Below are 14,519 nucleotides of genomic sequence, written 5' to 3' on the forward strand. Positions count from 1 at the left end.
AGTTGTAAATCAATGACTACCTGTACCATAACTAGACTGCAAAAATATGGGTAACCACTAGGTATCACTATTTTACTTTACAATGGCACTGAAAAAAGTGACTTATGACCATTTTTCACACTTGTGACCTTTGCAGTGTTCCCCCAAGTCATGTGATCAAAATTCAGACGCTTGGCAACTGGTTCGTATTTATGACGGTTGCAGTGTCCTGGGATCATGTTATCAGTTTTTATGACCTTCTGACAAGCAAAGTCAATGGGGAAGCCAAATTCACTTAACAACCATATTACTAACTTAACAACTGCAATGATTCACTTAACAACTGTGGCAAGAAAGATCATAAAGTGGGGCAGAACTCGCTTAACAAATGTTTCACTTAGCAACATAATTTTTTGGCTCAGCTGTGGTTGTAAGTTGAGGACTATCTGTGTATAGGTGGGGGGTTTGCTTCTGCATCCTGCATTCTATTAGAGAGCAACAAAAATCATCTAAAGGACCTGAAATAAATCTTAAAGGGGAGAGAGAGCGAGAGAGAGCCCTTGTCTGTGATTTCATATAATTGGGATTCCAAGGCACATTGCTTCTGCAAATGGAAAAGCCACATCTCTGTCTTGACTATAGCTATGCAGGCTTGCATACCTTTGTTGTTATACCTTGACTTTCCTCAAGGAATTCAAGGCAACCTGCATTGCACTCTCTCCTACAATTTTTCCCCCCGAACAATGAATCCGTAGGATAGTCAGTGTTACAGTGACTGACCCTAACGGTACTCCTTGAAACTTCATGGCATAGCAATAGCACTTAGACTGCTTCACAGTGCTTTACAGCCCTCTCTAAGCGGTTTTTAGAGTCAGCATATTGTCTCCAACAATCTGGGTCCTCATTTTACCAACCATGGAAGGATGGAAGGCTGAGTCAAACTTGAGCCTGGTGAGATTCGATCTGCCAAATTGCAGGCAGCCAGCAATCAGCAGAGGTAGCCTGCAGTACTGCATTCTAACCACTGCGCCATTGTGGCTCTAGAACATAGATTATTCTTGAACACAAGCTTCTGTTGTTTTAGTCCAACCTATACTTTTTAAAATGTAAATTCACCTGAACTGAAAAACACATTTTTTTATTTTGGTGTAACACTAAAATTACTTTTTAAATAATATGTGAATAATTATCAAAATGAAGTATCTATATGTGATACAGAAGATACCAAATGAAAATAGACACGAAGAAGCAAGAATTATTTCTTAGATGCTTTCACTCTTTTCCATCCCCTTTATTAGAGAGGAGAAACCGGATTAACCCCAACTTTTTCAAAAGGAGCAATGATGGATATCTGTCCCCAAAGGTCTCCCAGGCTGTTATCTGCAATTCTACCTCAAGGTCAAACTGCTGTTCAAGAATATCCTTATGACTTAATTAGCTTAGAAAATATTAAGAAAAGGTAAGAACTGAAATGCTCATGTATAATGATGTATCATGCAACGTGCTAAGAGAAGGAAGGCATTCTTCTATGAACAGATTAACAGATTAACAGAGTTGGAAGGGATCTTGGAGGTCTTCTACACCATTTCTGACAAATGGCCGGCCAATCTCTTCTTGAAAACCTCCAGTGATGAAGCTCCCACAACTTCTGAAGGCAAGCTGTTCCATTGGTTGATTGTTCTCATTGTCAGAAAATTTCTCCTTATTTCTAGTTTGAATCTCTCCTTGATCAGTTTCCATCCATTATTCCTTGTCTGGCCTTTAGGTGCTTTGGAAAATAGCTTGACCCCCCTCTTCTCTGTGGCAGCCCCTCAAATATTTGGGAGATTGCTATCATGTCTCCCCTGGACCTTCTCTTCACGAGACTAGCCATGCCCAGTTCCTGTAACCGTTCTTCATATGTTTTAGTCTCCAATACCCTAATCACCCTGGTTGCTCTTCTCTGCCTTTTTTCTAGAGTCTCAACATATTATTATAGTGTGGTGACTAAAACTGGATGCAGTATTCTAGGTGTGGTCTTACTAAGGCTTTATAGAGTGGTATTAGTATCTCACTTGATCTTGATTGTATCCCTCTGTTAATGCAATTTAGGAGTGCATTGGCTTTTTTAGCTGCTGCTGCAAATTGCTGGCTCATATTTAACTGGTTGTTCACTAAGACTTGAAGATCCCTCTCACAGCTACTCCTGGCGTACTTTATCCTTAGCCAGACCAAACAATGGTTTTGATGGGGCAGCATGCTTAACAAGATCATGGGACGTGGGAGAGATTGCCAGGAACCGTGGTGTTGCAAGGGTCAGAAGGCAGTTTTGCAGGCTAACTTTGCCTGCTGCTAGGAGTTGAACGTAATCAGTACGATCTCTGTTCCATACCAAGGCCTGAACCCTTACTGGTAGGAGATCAAATAATATGCTTCTTTCAGGTGCTGCAATGTTAGTCTATCACCATTGTCTCAACAACCTTCCCCACAAAGGAGAGGTTGGAGATCAAATTATACTAACTTAAATCAGTTGGATTCAGAAATGGCCTCTTCAGAAGGAATATATCTAGCTCTACAGAAGACTGCTAGTACATCCTCTTCCACAGAAAAGTATTCACAATCTCCTAGATCAGAGATGTCAAAATGGCGGCCTGCAGGCCGGATGCATCACACACAGGCCATGCCCACTCCAGCTCTGCAAAGAGGAAGAGTGTAACGAAATGTCATGTGACGGCAATGTAACGCAGCGGGTTTGACACCCATGTGCTAGCAATTACCTGTCTACCTGCTCCCCACAAGAGCCAGAATGTGCAGTGGTCCAAAGAACAAGTAGCAGGGAACACCTAGCACCCTAACCTTTTCAGGCCAAAAGAAGTCCTAGATAATACAGGTAGTTTTCAGCATATACAGTAACTAATAGCTTTGCAATTGTTTGTAGTTACAATAGAGCCTCCCCCAAAAGTACTCATGATCTGGTTCCAAAGTTCCAACAGCCAGCCCCCCCCCCCAGTCACATGACTGCTGAGTATCCAGCCTGCATTTATGGCCTTTTGCCACGTCTTGCAGTTATGTGATAGCAATTTATGTTGGTTTTGCTGAAAGTTGGCATTTGCTTCTGGTTTTTAGCAAAAACGCTTCATAGCAAATAATGAGTTTGCTTAATGATTGCATTAAATTTATTTAACAGCGACTGTTGCAAGAAAAGATTGTAAAATGGAATTATGAATTCACTACACCTTCCTACTATTGAATAAGTTGCTCAGCTACTAATGAATATACATTATTATTTCTTAGTACTCTGAACTTGCAAAAATCCATGCATATGCAGATGCTGGTGTTATTTTCTATCCATTAAAAATAGAATAGTTTCTTTATTCATGAGACAGTGTCTCATCACAAAGAGGGTGCATACAAAAGGCTTAAGAAAAAGATAAAGGAACTAAACCTCTATATATTTTCTTATTACCTTGAGCAGTTAAAAGTGATGGTACTGATTATTTAGGTGCAGAATCAACAACACTAACCATGATTTAATTTCTCTGATTACCCTCAAGGTCCTTTTGTGCCCATTTGTTTTTCATTGTGTAGGCCAGCAACAGCGTGCAGCACCGTGTCTCATATGACACTTAGTGATAGAATGGATTACCTGAAACCACAACTAGATCGAAAATACACTTATGCAGAAGTGATCCCTGTGAGTACCATTTGAGTACCAAGAACTGTGGCATTAAATATCTTCTCTGTGGAGAGGCAGAATTTTTTTAAAAAAATTGTGGATGTCTAAATGAAATATACACTGCTCAAAAAAATAAAGGGAATACAAGCAGAAGACATCCGAGATCTGAATGAATGAAATAGCCTTATTAAATACTTTGTTCATTACATACAGTAGTTTTGTGTTCCCTTTAGTTGTTTGAGCAGTGTATGAACTACTGTATGTAAAGAACAAAGTATTTAACAAGGCTATTTCATTCATTCAGATCTCGGATGTCTTCTGCTTGTGTTCCCTTTATTTTTTTGAGCAGTATATTTTGGGTGAAGGAGAATTGACCATAGCCATTCTTCTTCTGGGAAAAGGCTATTCCGTGAACATCAAGAGTTTACAGTTTCAAAAGGGTATATGAAAACTAATATGTTCAGATATTTGGGACAGCAACAAATAAAAACAAATGCAAAACTTATGGAAGCTATGCAGGTACACCTTCTTTTTTCTTGTAGGTTCAAATCTTGTTAAAGAATTAAATATAGAACATGTAGTATGGAAGACACCTATATCCGAAGAGTACCAATAAAAATGAAACTAGTTACTAATTGAGTTTAAAAATTTATATATAATTACCACATCTTATACTACATTCTGGGCAACTCCCAATCAAGAATTAAAACAATATAAAAACATGTAGTGCCTTCTTTTGGTGTGCAGCTAATATAATAGCTAACTGCAAAAATTTCTTGTCTTTTTATAAAAATGGCATAACAATGCTGAAATAATCTTGCAATAGAGCATATTCGTGTGTATTCATTAATCCTTTCCTTTCTTGATGAATTAAAGTTTTCCAAAGGCTGAAAAATTCCTTCTTTTTGCCTTCAAATTGAATATTGCTATCTAAAATTTAGTACTATAACTCTGGATTGAATCTGTCACTAGACTCAAATCTGTGATGAAAATTTGATTGAAATTTAGCAGGTCTATTAAGAACCAGTGCCCCGTAATGGGGTGAGCTCCCGTTACTTGTCCCAGCTTCTGCCAACCTAGCAGTTCGAAAGCACGTAAAAAATGCAAGTAGAAAAATAGGGACCACCTTTGGTGGGAAGGTAACAGCGTTCTATGTGCCTTTGGTGTTTAGTCATGCTGGCCACATGACCATGGAGACATCTTCGGACAGCGCTGGCTCTTCGGCTTTGAAACGGAGATGAGCACCACCTCCTAGAGTCAGGAACGACTCGCTCATATGTGCGAGGGGAACCTTTACCTTTATTAAGAACCAGCAGATACCAGAAATGCATCTAACTATCTATGGTTAGCTAACTGTTGCAGTTAGCAACATAATCAAGATATGTCCACTTGACATACGTCAAGAATGGTTAAGGAACAAGCTACACAAAATGAACCCCATGGCCAGTTTTTGTTTTTATTTTTAAATGAGACTCAGCTGCTACAAGTCCCTTTTAACATAACAGCAAATCTGATAAATTGCAGTGTCTTCCAGGGTCCCTTCATTATTAATTATTGCAAAGAAGTGAAAAAGTTCAACTAACTATAACCATAGCATCAGTAGAATTTAAAAACTGCCATCACCCACATGGCATTTTGTAGCCATTGAAAAGGGAAAAAATGTTACTAGGAAGAAAACGGGGAAAGGAAGGGGGAGGGAGACAAATTTAACACTATACTATATAAGAAATTGGGGGGGGGAGAAACCTATGAAGTTTGTAATAAAAACAGCAAAGCAAATTTTATATCTGATTGTGCTTTCTCTCTTTCAAATAAAAATAACAGCAGTTACAAAGACAGTTTCACCCAAGACACAATGAAACTGCATCATCTTGATGAATTGTTGCTCTGTTATTCAGGGTAAAATCTCCCCAGATTTTTCCGAACTTGGGAGTTCTAAAATGGAAAGAATGCTGCAATCTCTTTACTTGGAGAACAGAGCAGGCTACGTCTTCACTGACTTCTGTGAGAAATCAGGCGATAGGGTAAGAAGAATTTCTTATTGGTGGATTTCTTGGTTGGATTTTCATTGATAACTTGGAGATTTCCCACAGCTTTAAGGAGGAAAAAAAGGCTTGTAAAAATCAAGAGTGTCTGGCCAAAGATCAGCAATTTAGCTTGCAATTGAAGCTTTGCACCTACAGCTTTGCACATTTAAGTTAATTACATCTGAATATTAGTATTTTAAATAAACATGCTGGCTGAAGCTGATGGGGTTTTTAATCCAGTACAGTGTTAGTTTTCCCTTGTGAGAATTTAAACATTTGAATAAGTGGTGCTGTCTTGCATTGGTTTAGGCTCATTTCAGCTTCACATGGCTCTGGAATGATCTGTTGTAGCTCTCTTATAGTCAGCATACTTAATTCTTCCAAACAAAACTATTCTCTATTTCAGAAAAAGTTCTATTCGCAGCAGGTCATTGTACATTCATAGAGTTAAAGGTGGTTATTAACAATGTGGAATCACTTTTCTTCTTGAAATCTATGTAGTAAATTCTGTCTTTAGGGTGAACATATCTATTCAATTTCCACTAAAATGGAAGAAAAATGTGTCACTGAAAAACTAAGATACATAAATGGATATAAATATATGCCTGTGCCTTCAGATAAAAGATGCTTCAAGAAATAACAGTGTTTCTTGAGCAATTTCTGTGGGGGTCTATTTTAAAGTATAGTCCATACTATTTCAATTCTATACATAATTACTTGAAATTGTAATTTCACTGGATTTCACCCCATTTATTTCACTGGATCTTGTTTCCAACAAAATATTTAGAAAATGTCAGAAATGCTTTTCTTATCTATAGGTTATCTTATCTATAGGTGTTACCAAATGACACCTATTGAAAATTATGGGACATTTATAGGTAAAAGATTTGCAATGTTTTAATCCTGAGTATGCTTACTTGGAAACATAATTCATTAAAGCTGAATGTATTTCTCGCATCCAAACATAGTCCATATGTTTGTATACAAGAGGACAGCAGGTCTTAAATATTAAATTATATACTTTTAAAATAATAAATAAATAAATAAAGTAATTAAGTATGTTTATTGTTTTTAGTTCAAGATATATGAATTATTTCAACTCACTGTAGGTTCACTAAAATTACATAAAGTAGAGTCCAATTTTTATAGTCAAAATTTATATGTTATGTCAGCTGGCTTGTTCAGCATTTTAAAATAATAGTTTTAAAAATAGATTTTTTTTAAAAAAAAGAGGAGCTACTGAACTAACAAGATTCATAAAGCTTTTTTGTCCCTCTGGAAACACTTAGCTCTGAGCAATAACTTTAATAAAACATAGTTCAAGAATGCTTCATAAAAATGTACTGGTATATTGGTCAGGATAATAATATCAGCAATTGTGAAAAAATGCTGTCAAAGCATAAATTTTAGATGTACATTATGAACAGTTGCTCTAATTCCATCCCAATATGTTTAAACTTTGCAATTTACATTAACAATTTAATTACCAATTATACTGTATGCAAAGCGTACAATAAAATATACAGAACGTATTTCAGTTACATTCAATATCTTCATACATTGCTGTCATTCTGCCAGTATCAAAAATACTACTCAAACTGTGCTAAATTAAATATGATTTATAATTAATCTCAAGGAACTGAATCTCCCTTGGTATTCTTCCAGATCTCCTACTCTTTTGTTCTCAACCATCTGAATTTACTTTAAAACCCACCCAAAACTGACTTGGGTTTCTTTGTTTAACTCTATCGGATCTTGTTTGGAGATCAGGACACAGTGACAGGACTGTGTGCATGGTTTAACAGTAACAGAGTTGGAAGGGACCTTGAAGATCATTTAGTCCAACCCCCTGCTCAGGCCGGAGACCTGTACTAGGGATTTGAACCGCTGAACTGCCAACCTTTCTAGACAATAGATCTCCAATGAAGCTTGCTTCTAGCTACCCCTCCAAATCTATGTATAAGCCCACATTCATTTCCCATCTTCACAAAAAGAAAAGAGAATAAATTGCTAATGTTCCCTTATGATTCTGCACTCGTTCTAACAGCAGATCTTCAGTGCTTTCCCACCTTCTAATGATGCTGTCCTAGGTATTGAGTATTTGAGCTTCTTTTGCTTTATCAAGCCAACATGCTACTATGCACTGAAACAAACATTCCCCTGCAATTTGTCTTCCCTCCTGATCTTTTAAGCACAGCAGCATTTGTGAAGTGTTTCTGAAACAGCCTTAATATAGCAGACCCATCCATGGATACAATATAATTGGCAAGGATTCTATCCAAATTTTACTGGGGGGGGGGGTGTACTTTTTCCTAGGAGAACTCTTGAAATTTAGGACACTAACCTAATGTTTCTTAACCTTTGCAACTATAAGACGTGTGAACTCTAACTCCCAGAATTCCCCAGACAGCCCTGGGTGGGGAAGTCTGGGAGTTGAAGTCCATACCAGTGTTGGGTTTCAAATTTTTTTACCACCGGTTCTGTGGGTGTGGCTTGGTGGGCGTGGCATGGCATGGCTTAGTGGGCATGGCTTGGTGGGCATGGCAGGGGAAGGATACTGTAAAATCTCCATACCCACCCCACTCCAGGGGAAGGATACTGCAAAATCCCCATTTCTTCCCAATCAGCTGGGACTTGGGAGGCAGAGAATAGATGGGGGCGGGGCCAGTCAGAATTTTTACTACCGGTTCTCCGAACTACTCAAAATTTCTGCTACCAGTTCTGCAGAACTGGTCAGAACCTGCTGAAACCCACCTCTGGTCCATACATCATGAAGTTGCCAAATTGAGCAAGGCAGCACGAAGCAATAAAAACTTGGTAGTAATATCTTTCCTCCCATCTCTTCCATCTGTAGCTATGGAAGAACAGCGCATATTTTTGGTTTGACCTACAGGATTATCACCAGCTTTTCTATCAAGAAACCCTCCATCCTCTGAAACTATGCAAGCAAGCACAAGTAAGTCATAAACAAGAGTTTTTCATAGACTCTCTCTACCCCCAAGGAAAATAGTTTGGGATCCTAATTAACAAAATATGTATAAATGGGAGTAACCGAGTTTATCTAAACATCAACCAGGCATGGTTTTTGTTCAGAAATATCTCCCAGTTCCAAGCATTTCATGGATATATAATTCCTATGCAATTATTCTGTTTTCTGTCCAGCTAGTGTTTTGGCTTTCTTTCTTTCTTTCTTTCTTTCTTTCTTTCTTTCTTTCTTTCTTTCTTTCTTTCTTTCTTTCTTTCTTTCTTTCTTTCTTTCTTTCCTTCCTTCCTTCCTTCCTTCCTTCCTTCCTTCCCTCCCTCCCTCCCTCCCTCCCTCCCTCCCTCCTTCCTTCCTTCCTTCCTTCCTTCCTTCCTTCCTTCCTTCCTTCCTTCCTTCCTTCCTTCCTTCCCTCTCTCTCTCTCTCTCTCTCTCTCTCTCTCTCTCTCTCTCTCTCTCTCTCTCTCTTTCTTTCTTTCTTTCTTTCTTTCTTTCTTTCTTTCTTTCTTTCTTTCTTTCTTTCTTTCATCCTGATGGGGTGAATTGTTATTAAGTATGTACTATAGAAGATTTGGAAATATTTGGAAATATTTGTGGGATGCTAAAATGAAAGAATCACTTTGTATCAATCAGCTGAAGATTCATTTTTGGGCATCTTGTTTATATAGGTTTGGAGAAAACCTCCTACTTTAGCTCTTTTTTCTTTTTTGGATGCATAACAGAAAAGAAAATATATTTCTGTCATAAATACAAACTTTCTGGCAATTAGTTTTGGAGGACATTAAGCTGATGATTAGGGTGTTATCCAGTTCCTTGGTTATTATTTTTAACTCAGCCCACGTTTGCTTTCCATCTTCTTACTTGTTTTCTTACTTGTCCGTCCGTCTAAATTTAGATAGTACATTGCTTGTGCAGGGACAATTTATCTCTCAGTCACAGATTTCAAGACTAAATAGTGAAAAGCATTTATCTTCCATGCATATAACTGTGTAGTTCAGATTGTGAATTTGGGAGAAACTGGCATCTCTATGCATATGAGGAATCTATTCAGATTTTTGTTTTTCTATTATATCCATCCATTCAGGCACTCTTCTGATTTCTTCTATGTTCTCCTTGCTGAATTTGCTGTAACCATCAAAATTGCTTGTCCATTCATTCATTTGTTCATTCATTCATGTCTAACTTGCTTATATGTGCTTCCTAAATGCATAGTCCATATATTACGTAAGTTTTTCTCAACCAGAAAATGATTAAGAGTTAAATCCTGCAGGGGTATTTGAGAGCTCTTTTGTTTTTCACAACAGGAACATTCAGGGTTTTTTTTCAGCCAAGACCTCTACTTTGCCCTTGAATTGGGCGTAAGGAGCCTCATTCTGCAATATCGGTGCTGACTGAGCAAAATCCAAATTTGATTTAACTTATATTTAATTAATGAATGGGTAAAAAAAATAAATGGCATTACTATTATTCTTCATGAGTTTAATAATTTCCTATTCTGTAGTTTTTTGAGAGATTAAGAACTGCATAATTCCTGATCCTATTTATTCCCTTCATCTTCATGAAAAAGCGGAAACTATTTTTCTATTCAGAGCTATCTTTTCTTGAAAAAAATAATTTTTCAGGAGCAGCGTTCTGCTGGTGGAAAAAACTTGAAGCTATTTTTTCTGTTTTCCTACATTACCTCCATTTCGTTTTCTCCTTGCCCTGTGAGTTGCTGAGCTGCTGGAAGAAAAACAGTTCACTTTTATCAAAATTACATGTTTTTCTGGAGGAGCTTTGAAATAAAGTTTAGGTCAAAAGCATTCCTTTAGTTCATTTTTATAATATTTTAAAGAGCCGGGTTGGCTTAGAACAAATTTTTAAATTATTTTAATTAGTTTGTGATTCTTAACTTCGGGCCAAAAATTTATATATATTTTAAATGTTTTAATATTTGTATTCTATGTTTTTTATCTTGGCTGTACACCGCCCTGAGTCCTCAGGGAGAAGGGCGGTATATAAATTGGAAATTAAATTAAATTAAATTAAATTAAATTAAATTAAATTAAATTAAATTAAATTAATATATTAACAACGGTTACATGAATCCTGTTTCTGTGGGAATAAACATAGCTAGCAAGAATTACTACTGCATTGGTCATTACTTCTTGAATTTATACTCTATCATGCTTCCAATCTAATTCTGCTCTGAGGACATCTCAAATTAAAATGGTAAAATATAGCACTGAGCCACTTGTTATTCTTAAAGAAATCACAAGAACAAGAAATAGATGAGAATAATATAAGCACAGCTGAATAACATGTTTGTTTTAAAAGCTTGGGAAAATATGTATTCAACAGGCATTGATAAAGAGAATAACATGGGGGGGGGAGACAGGACAGATATATGCCACAGGGCTACCATTATTTCTGGCTTCTTTGCATGTGCAGTATCCAAAACATATTTGCAAATTTATTTTTTTCCCCTTTCTATATGAGTGGCATGGTGGCCTAGTGGTGAAAATGCTCGCCTCCCACTCGGCAGGTTGAGAGTTCAATTCTAGGAAGCAGCAGATATTTCTCTTCTAGAAAAGATATTTGCTGCGAATCCGGGTGATGTAAGGAAGGGCATTTGGCCAGTAAACTCTCAGCTCCATCCAGTCCCCCCTGACTCTATCCCAAATAATTAGGGGATTTCAGGGTCGTAAAAAGGGAGTTTATTTTTTCCTTTTTATATGTCGTAAATTCACCGTAGCAGAACTGAAGTTACACAGGGATCTGTCCATGGACAGTATGAACCGCTATATGTATTTCTGGCTTTATGTGAATGAAGTCATAAAGTTAAGAATGATGTTAGTAACTGGATCTCATCACTGTTCAGTAAACAATGACAGAAAACTTGTTATTGTTATGCTAGATAACCTTTGCTAACAAGATATATAAGGGGTTGGAAATCAATTGATGGAAAATTTCATCTTGTGAGTTGTAATTTAATTAGAGATTAAATTCTTTCAAATATACTATAGCTGCATTATGAATGGTAGATTCTGCATCCACAACCCTATTTCAATCGATATCATTGCATTATATTTCCTATGATATGGCTCTTTTTCTTTTCTTTTTTTTATATTTTAGAATAGAATTCTTTATTGGCCAAGTGTGATTGGACACACAAGGAATTTGTCTCTGGTACATAAACTCTCAGTGTACATACAATCAAGTGATAAATCACAATCATAATACAATCATCATGAACCATAAGATACAACACTCAATGATAGTCATAAGATGCTAAATAAAAACAATTACCATAAATCAAAAGGTACAAACAATAAAGTGATAGTCATAACATGATGAAGCCAACTCCATTTTTGCTGGCAGAGGCACTGCAGGCCAGTCCTTTGGTGTTTCCAGGGCAGCCTCGCTGGCCAGATCTAAGCACTTGAGTTAGCACCCTTGTGCTAAAGGAATAGGTAATAGGAAAGATGAGAAGGATAATAGCACATCTGGCTGTGCCTATACACTATTTGTATATTTGTCTATCTATAAATAAACAGGAAACATAAACCCAACGTTAATTAAAGTAAACACCTATTACATTCTATCAATTTTGAATTATATTATAGAGAAAGAAATTTTGTAAAGTATAAGATGCAATTTCTAGTTGACCATCAGCTTTCTGTTAATTTTTTACAAAGAAGGATAAAAATGTGATTTTGCCTACGAGTCTTTAAGAATGGACTAGGTTCATGCTATACCTTATTGAGCTACAATAAAAATTAAACTGAGTTTGATGTTAATCATTTTTATGTTTGTTTGTTTTTTTGCTTTAATTTATATGCCGCCCTTCTCCAGAAACTCAGGGTAGCTTACAATGCGTTAAGCAATAGCCTTCACACTTTTGTATATTTATACAAAGTCAGCTTATTGCCCCCACAATCTGGGTCCTCATTTCACCTACCTTTGAAAGGATGGAAGGCTGAGTCAACCTTGAGCCTGGTGAGATTTGAACTTGCAGTAATTGCAAGCAGCAGTTGTTAATAACAGTGCTTTAGTCCACTGTACTACAGGCTCTTAACTGTTGCTTAAATATTTATTATTTAAGCAACAGTCAATGGAAACCATAATTATGATTTCAGCAGGGAAAAAACAGAATATGTATTGCTTCTCAAAGGGAAAAAAACCCTTTATTTACATTTTAAATTCTTGCACACAAGTGCATGCACATACTGTACAGTATATTCCTCAAATGTTCAGATTTCCAACTTTTTGATTAAGGTTTTGTATTTGTTTGTAGTTTTAATGAAATGAATGCTGCCATAAAACCTATAGGAGGTGTCATGGCCAGATTTCTGTCAGGACCACCAAAATGTTAAGATCTTTTTGACTGATGGAAGAGAGATGAGCATTAAATAAACTTGATTATTTTTATTGTCATAGCAGCATCATTTCAAATAATCTTCATTTCATGTCCTCTCAGTTTTTGTTTCTCCTGCTGGTTGTTGCAGAACTTCATTAAGAGCCCTGTCAACCCTCGTTGTGGTAATCAGATATTATGGTTTTAACGGGATTCCCTGGACTTATATACTTCAATAAGTCAGAGAGTTAGCTGCAATAAAGACACACATAATAAAGTAGTAATATCTTGGATATATTTAATTTTAGAACATACAAATTTGACTCCAGACTTCAGATTTTCAGATATTTGGCAGGTTTACACTCGTCTGGTATGAGCACTTTTCCTCTCAGTATCTGAAGAATCCATAAGTGCTAAAGCTGCAATGCAAACCAGTCAGAGGCTTGGATTTGGTTGGGTACTGAGGAGGGGTGGTATTCATTTACTTTCCCTACCGGTTCGCAAATGTGAGCATGCATGTCCATGCATGTGCCTGGCCTTCCGTGCATGTGCTTTGCTGGCACGTGCACCTTCCGCACATGAGCCCAGCCTCAAAAACGTGCCTAAATAGGATGGCATAGAGCCGAAGCGAGTGGGCGGCCACATGTGATTTCCACTACCAGTTCGGGCAAACTGGTCCGAACTGGCTGAATACCACCTCTGCTACTGAGCATGTAGAACTGTTGCAGGAGTGTGTGGTCACCAACTCCTATTTTCCAGGATCTGGCTGGGTCTGCTTAACTCTTCCAGTGAAATAAGTATTCTGGTCTGTCTCTTCTGTGCCAAAAATCCAGATATGCTCCATCTCAAAGTATTCCTTTCCCCACATCAACATGGATGCTGCTTCTGGTAGTGTGGTAAGAAGCACAGGGGCATCTTAGGACAGGAAGAAATGGAAGAAAATCAGGTTTATTTTTAATGCAATTGGAAGCTACCAAAGAGTGATACAACAAAACTACAATAAAGTCCATGATCAGTCCATGTACTGGGAAAAATCTTAGATGTATGGTGTCTGGCTTTTTTAGACAATCGGGTACCAAGAAGAAATCTGGTAGAAAGCTAGATGAAGTCTCCTGCAGCAATGGTGAGGTCAGCAATTGCCTGGCAATGTTGATTAGCAGTTTGTTCGTAGGAAACCTTGGCAAGTTTCAGGAATCATTATGCTGCCTGGAGAAAGTGATGTGAATGGTAGCAATATAAGGCTTGAAATTATGATATATGAGTAATAGAGTAAACTGACTTATTATAGCTGCTCAGGCCAATTTTCTTCCTGGCAGTTTAGTATATAAAACCATCCCATTCCCATTTCTATAGGAAAATTCAGAGAAGATGCCAAATAAACTTGGTTACAGATGGTGAGCAGAAGAACATCTGTGCATTCAGAAATTTGCTTTGATTATAAGAATTTGCCATCTATGGTTGCCCCTCAAGGATACAAGGCTGATTTACGTTCCGTAGAAGGCTCCATGGGATTATTTTGATGCCAAAATCTATTTGGACCTA

At 37.2% G+C, this 14,519-nt stretch overlaps 1 protein-coding gene across 1 annotated transcript in view; it reads left to right on the forward strand.

The window, feature by feature from the left end:
* RGS22 (regulator of G protein signaling 22) overlaps positions 1-14,519 on the forward strand; it is an 86,149-nt gene that overhangs the window by 29,291 nt on the left and 42,339 nt on the right. The window contains exons 12-15 of the mRNA XM_070942092.1: positions 1,278-1,438; positions 3,547-3,652; positions 5,533-5,658; positions 8,516-8,617. Coding sequence (XP_070798193.1) covers positions 1,278-1,438; positions 3,547-3,652; positions 5,533-5,658; positions 8,516-8,617 — 495 coding nt within the window. The remainder of the gene's footprint in view (positions 1-1,277; positions 1,439-3,546; positions 3,653-5,532; positions 5,659-8,515; positions 8,618-14,519) is intronic.

The sequence above is a fragment of the Pituophis catenifer genome, unplaced genomic scaffold, assembly GCF_029215685.1.
Source record: "Pituophis catenifer annectens isolate HBS135680 unplaced genomic scaffold, rPitCat1.0.hap2 SCAF_3, whole genome shotgun sequence".
Taxonomy (NCBI): domain Eukaryota; kingdom Metazoa; phylum Chordata; class Lepidosauria; order Squamata; family Colubridae; genus Pituophis; species Pituophis catenifer.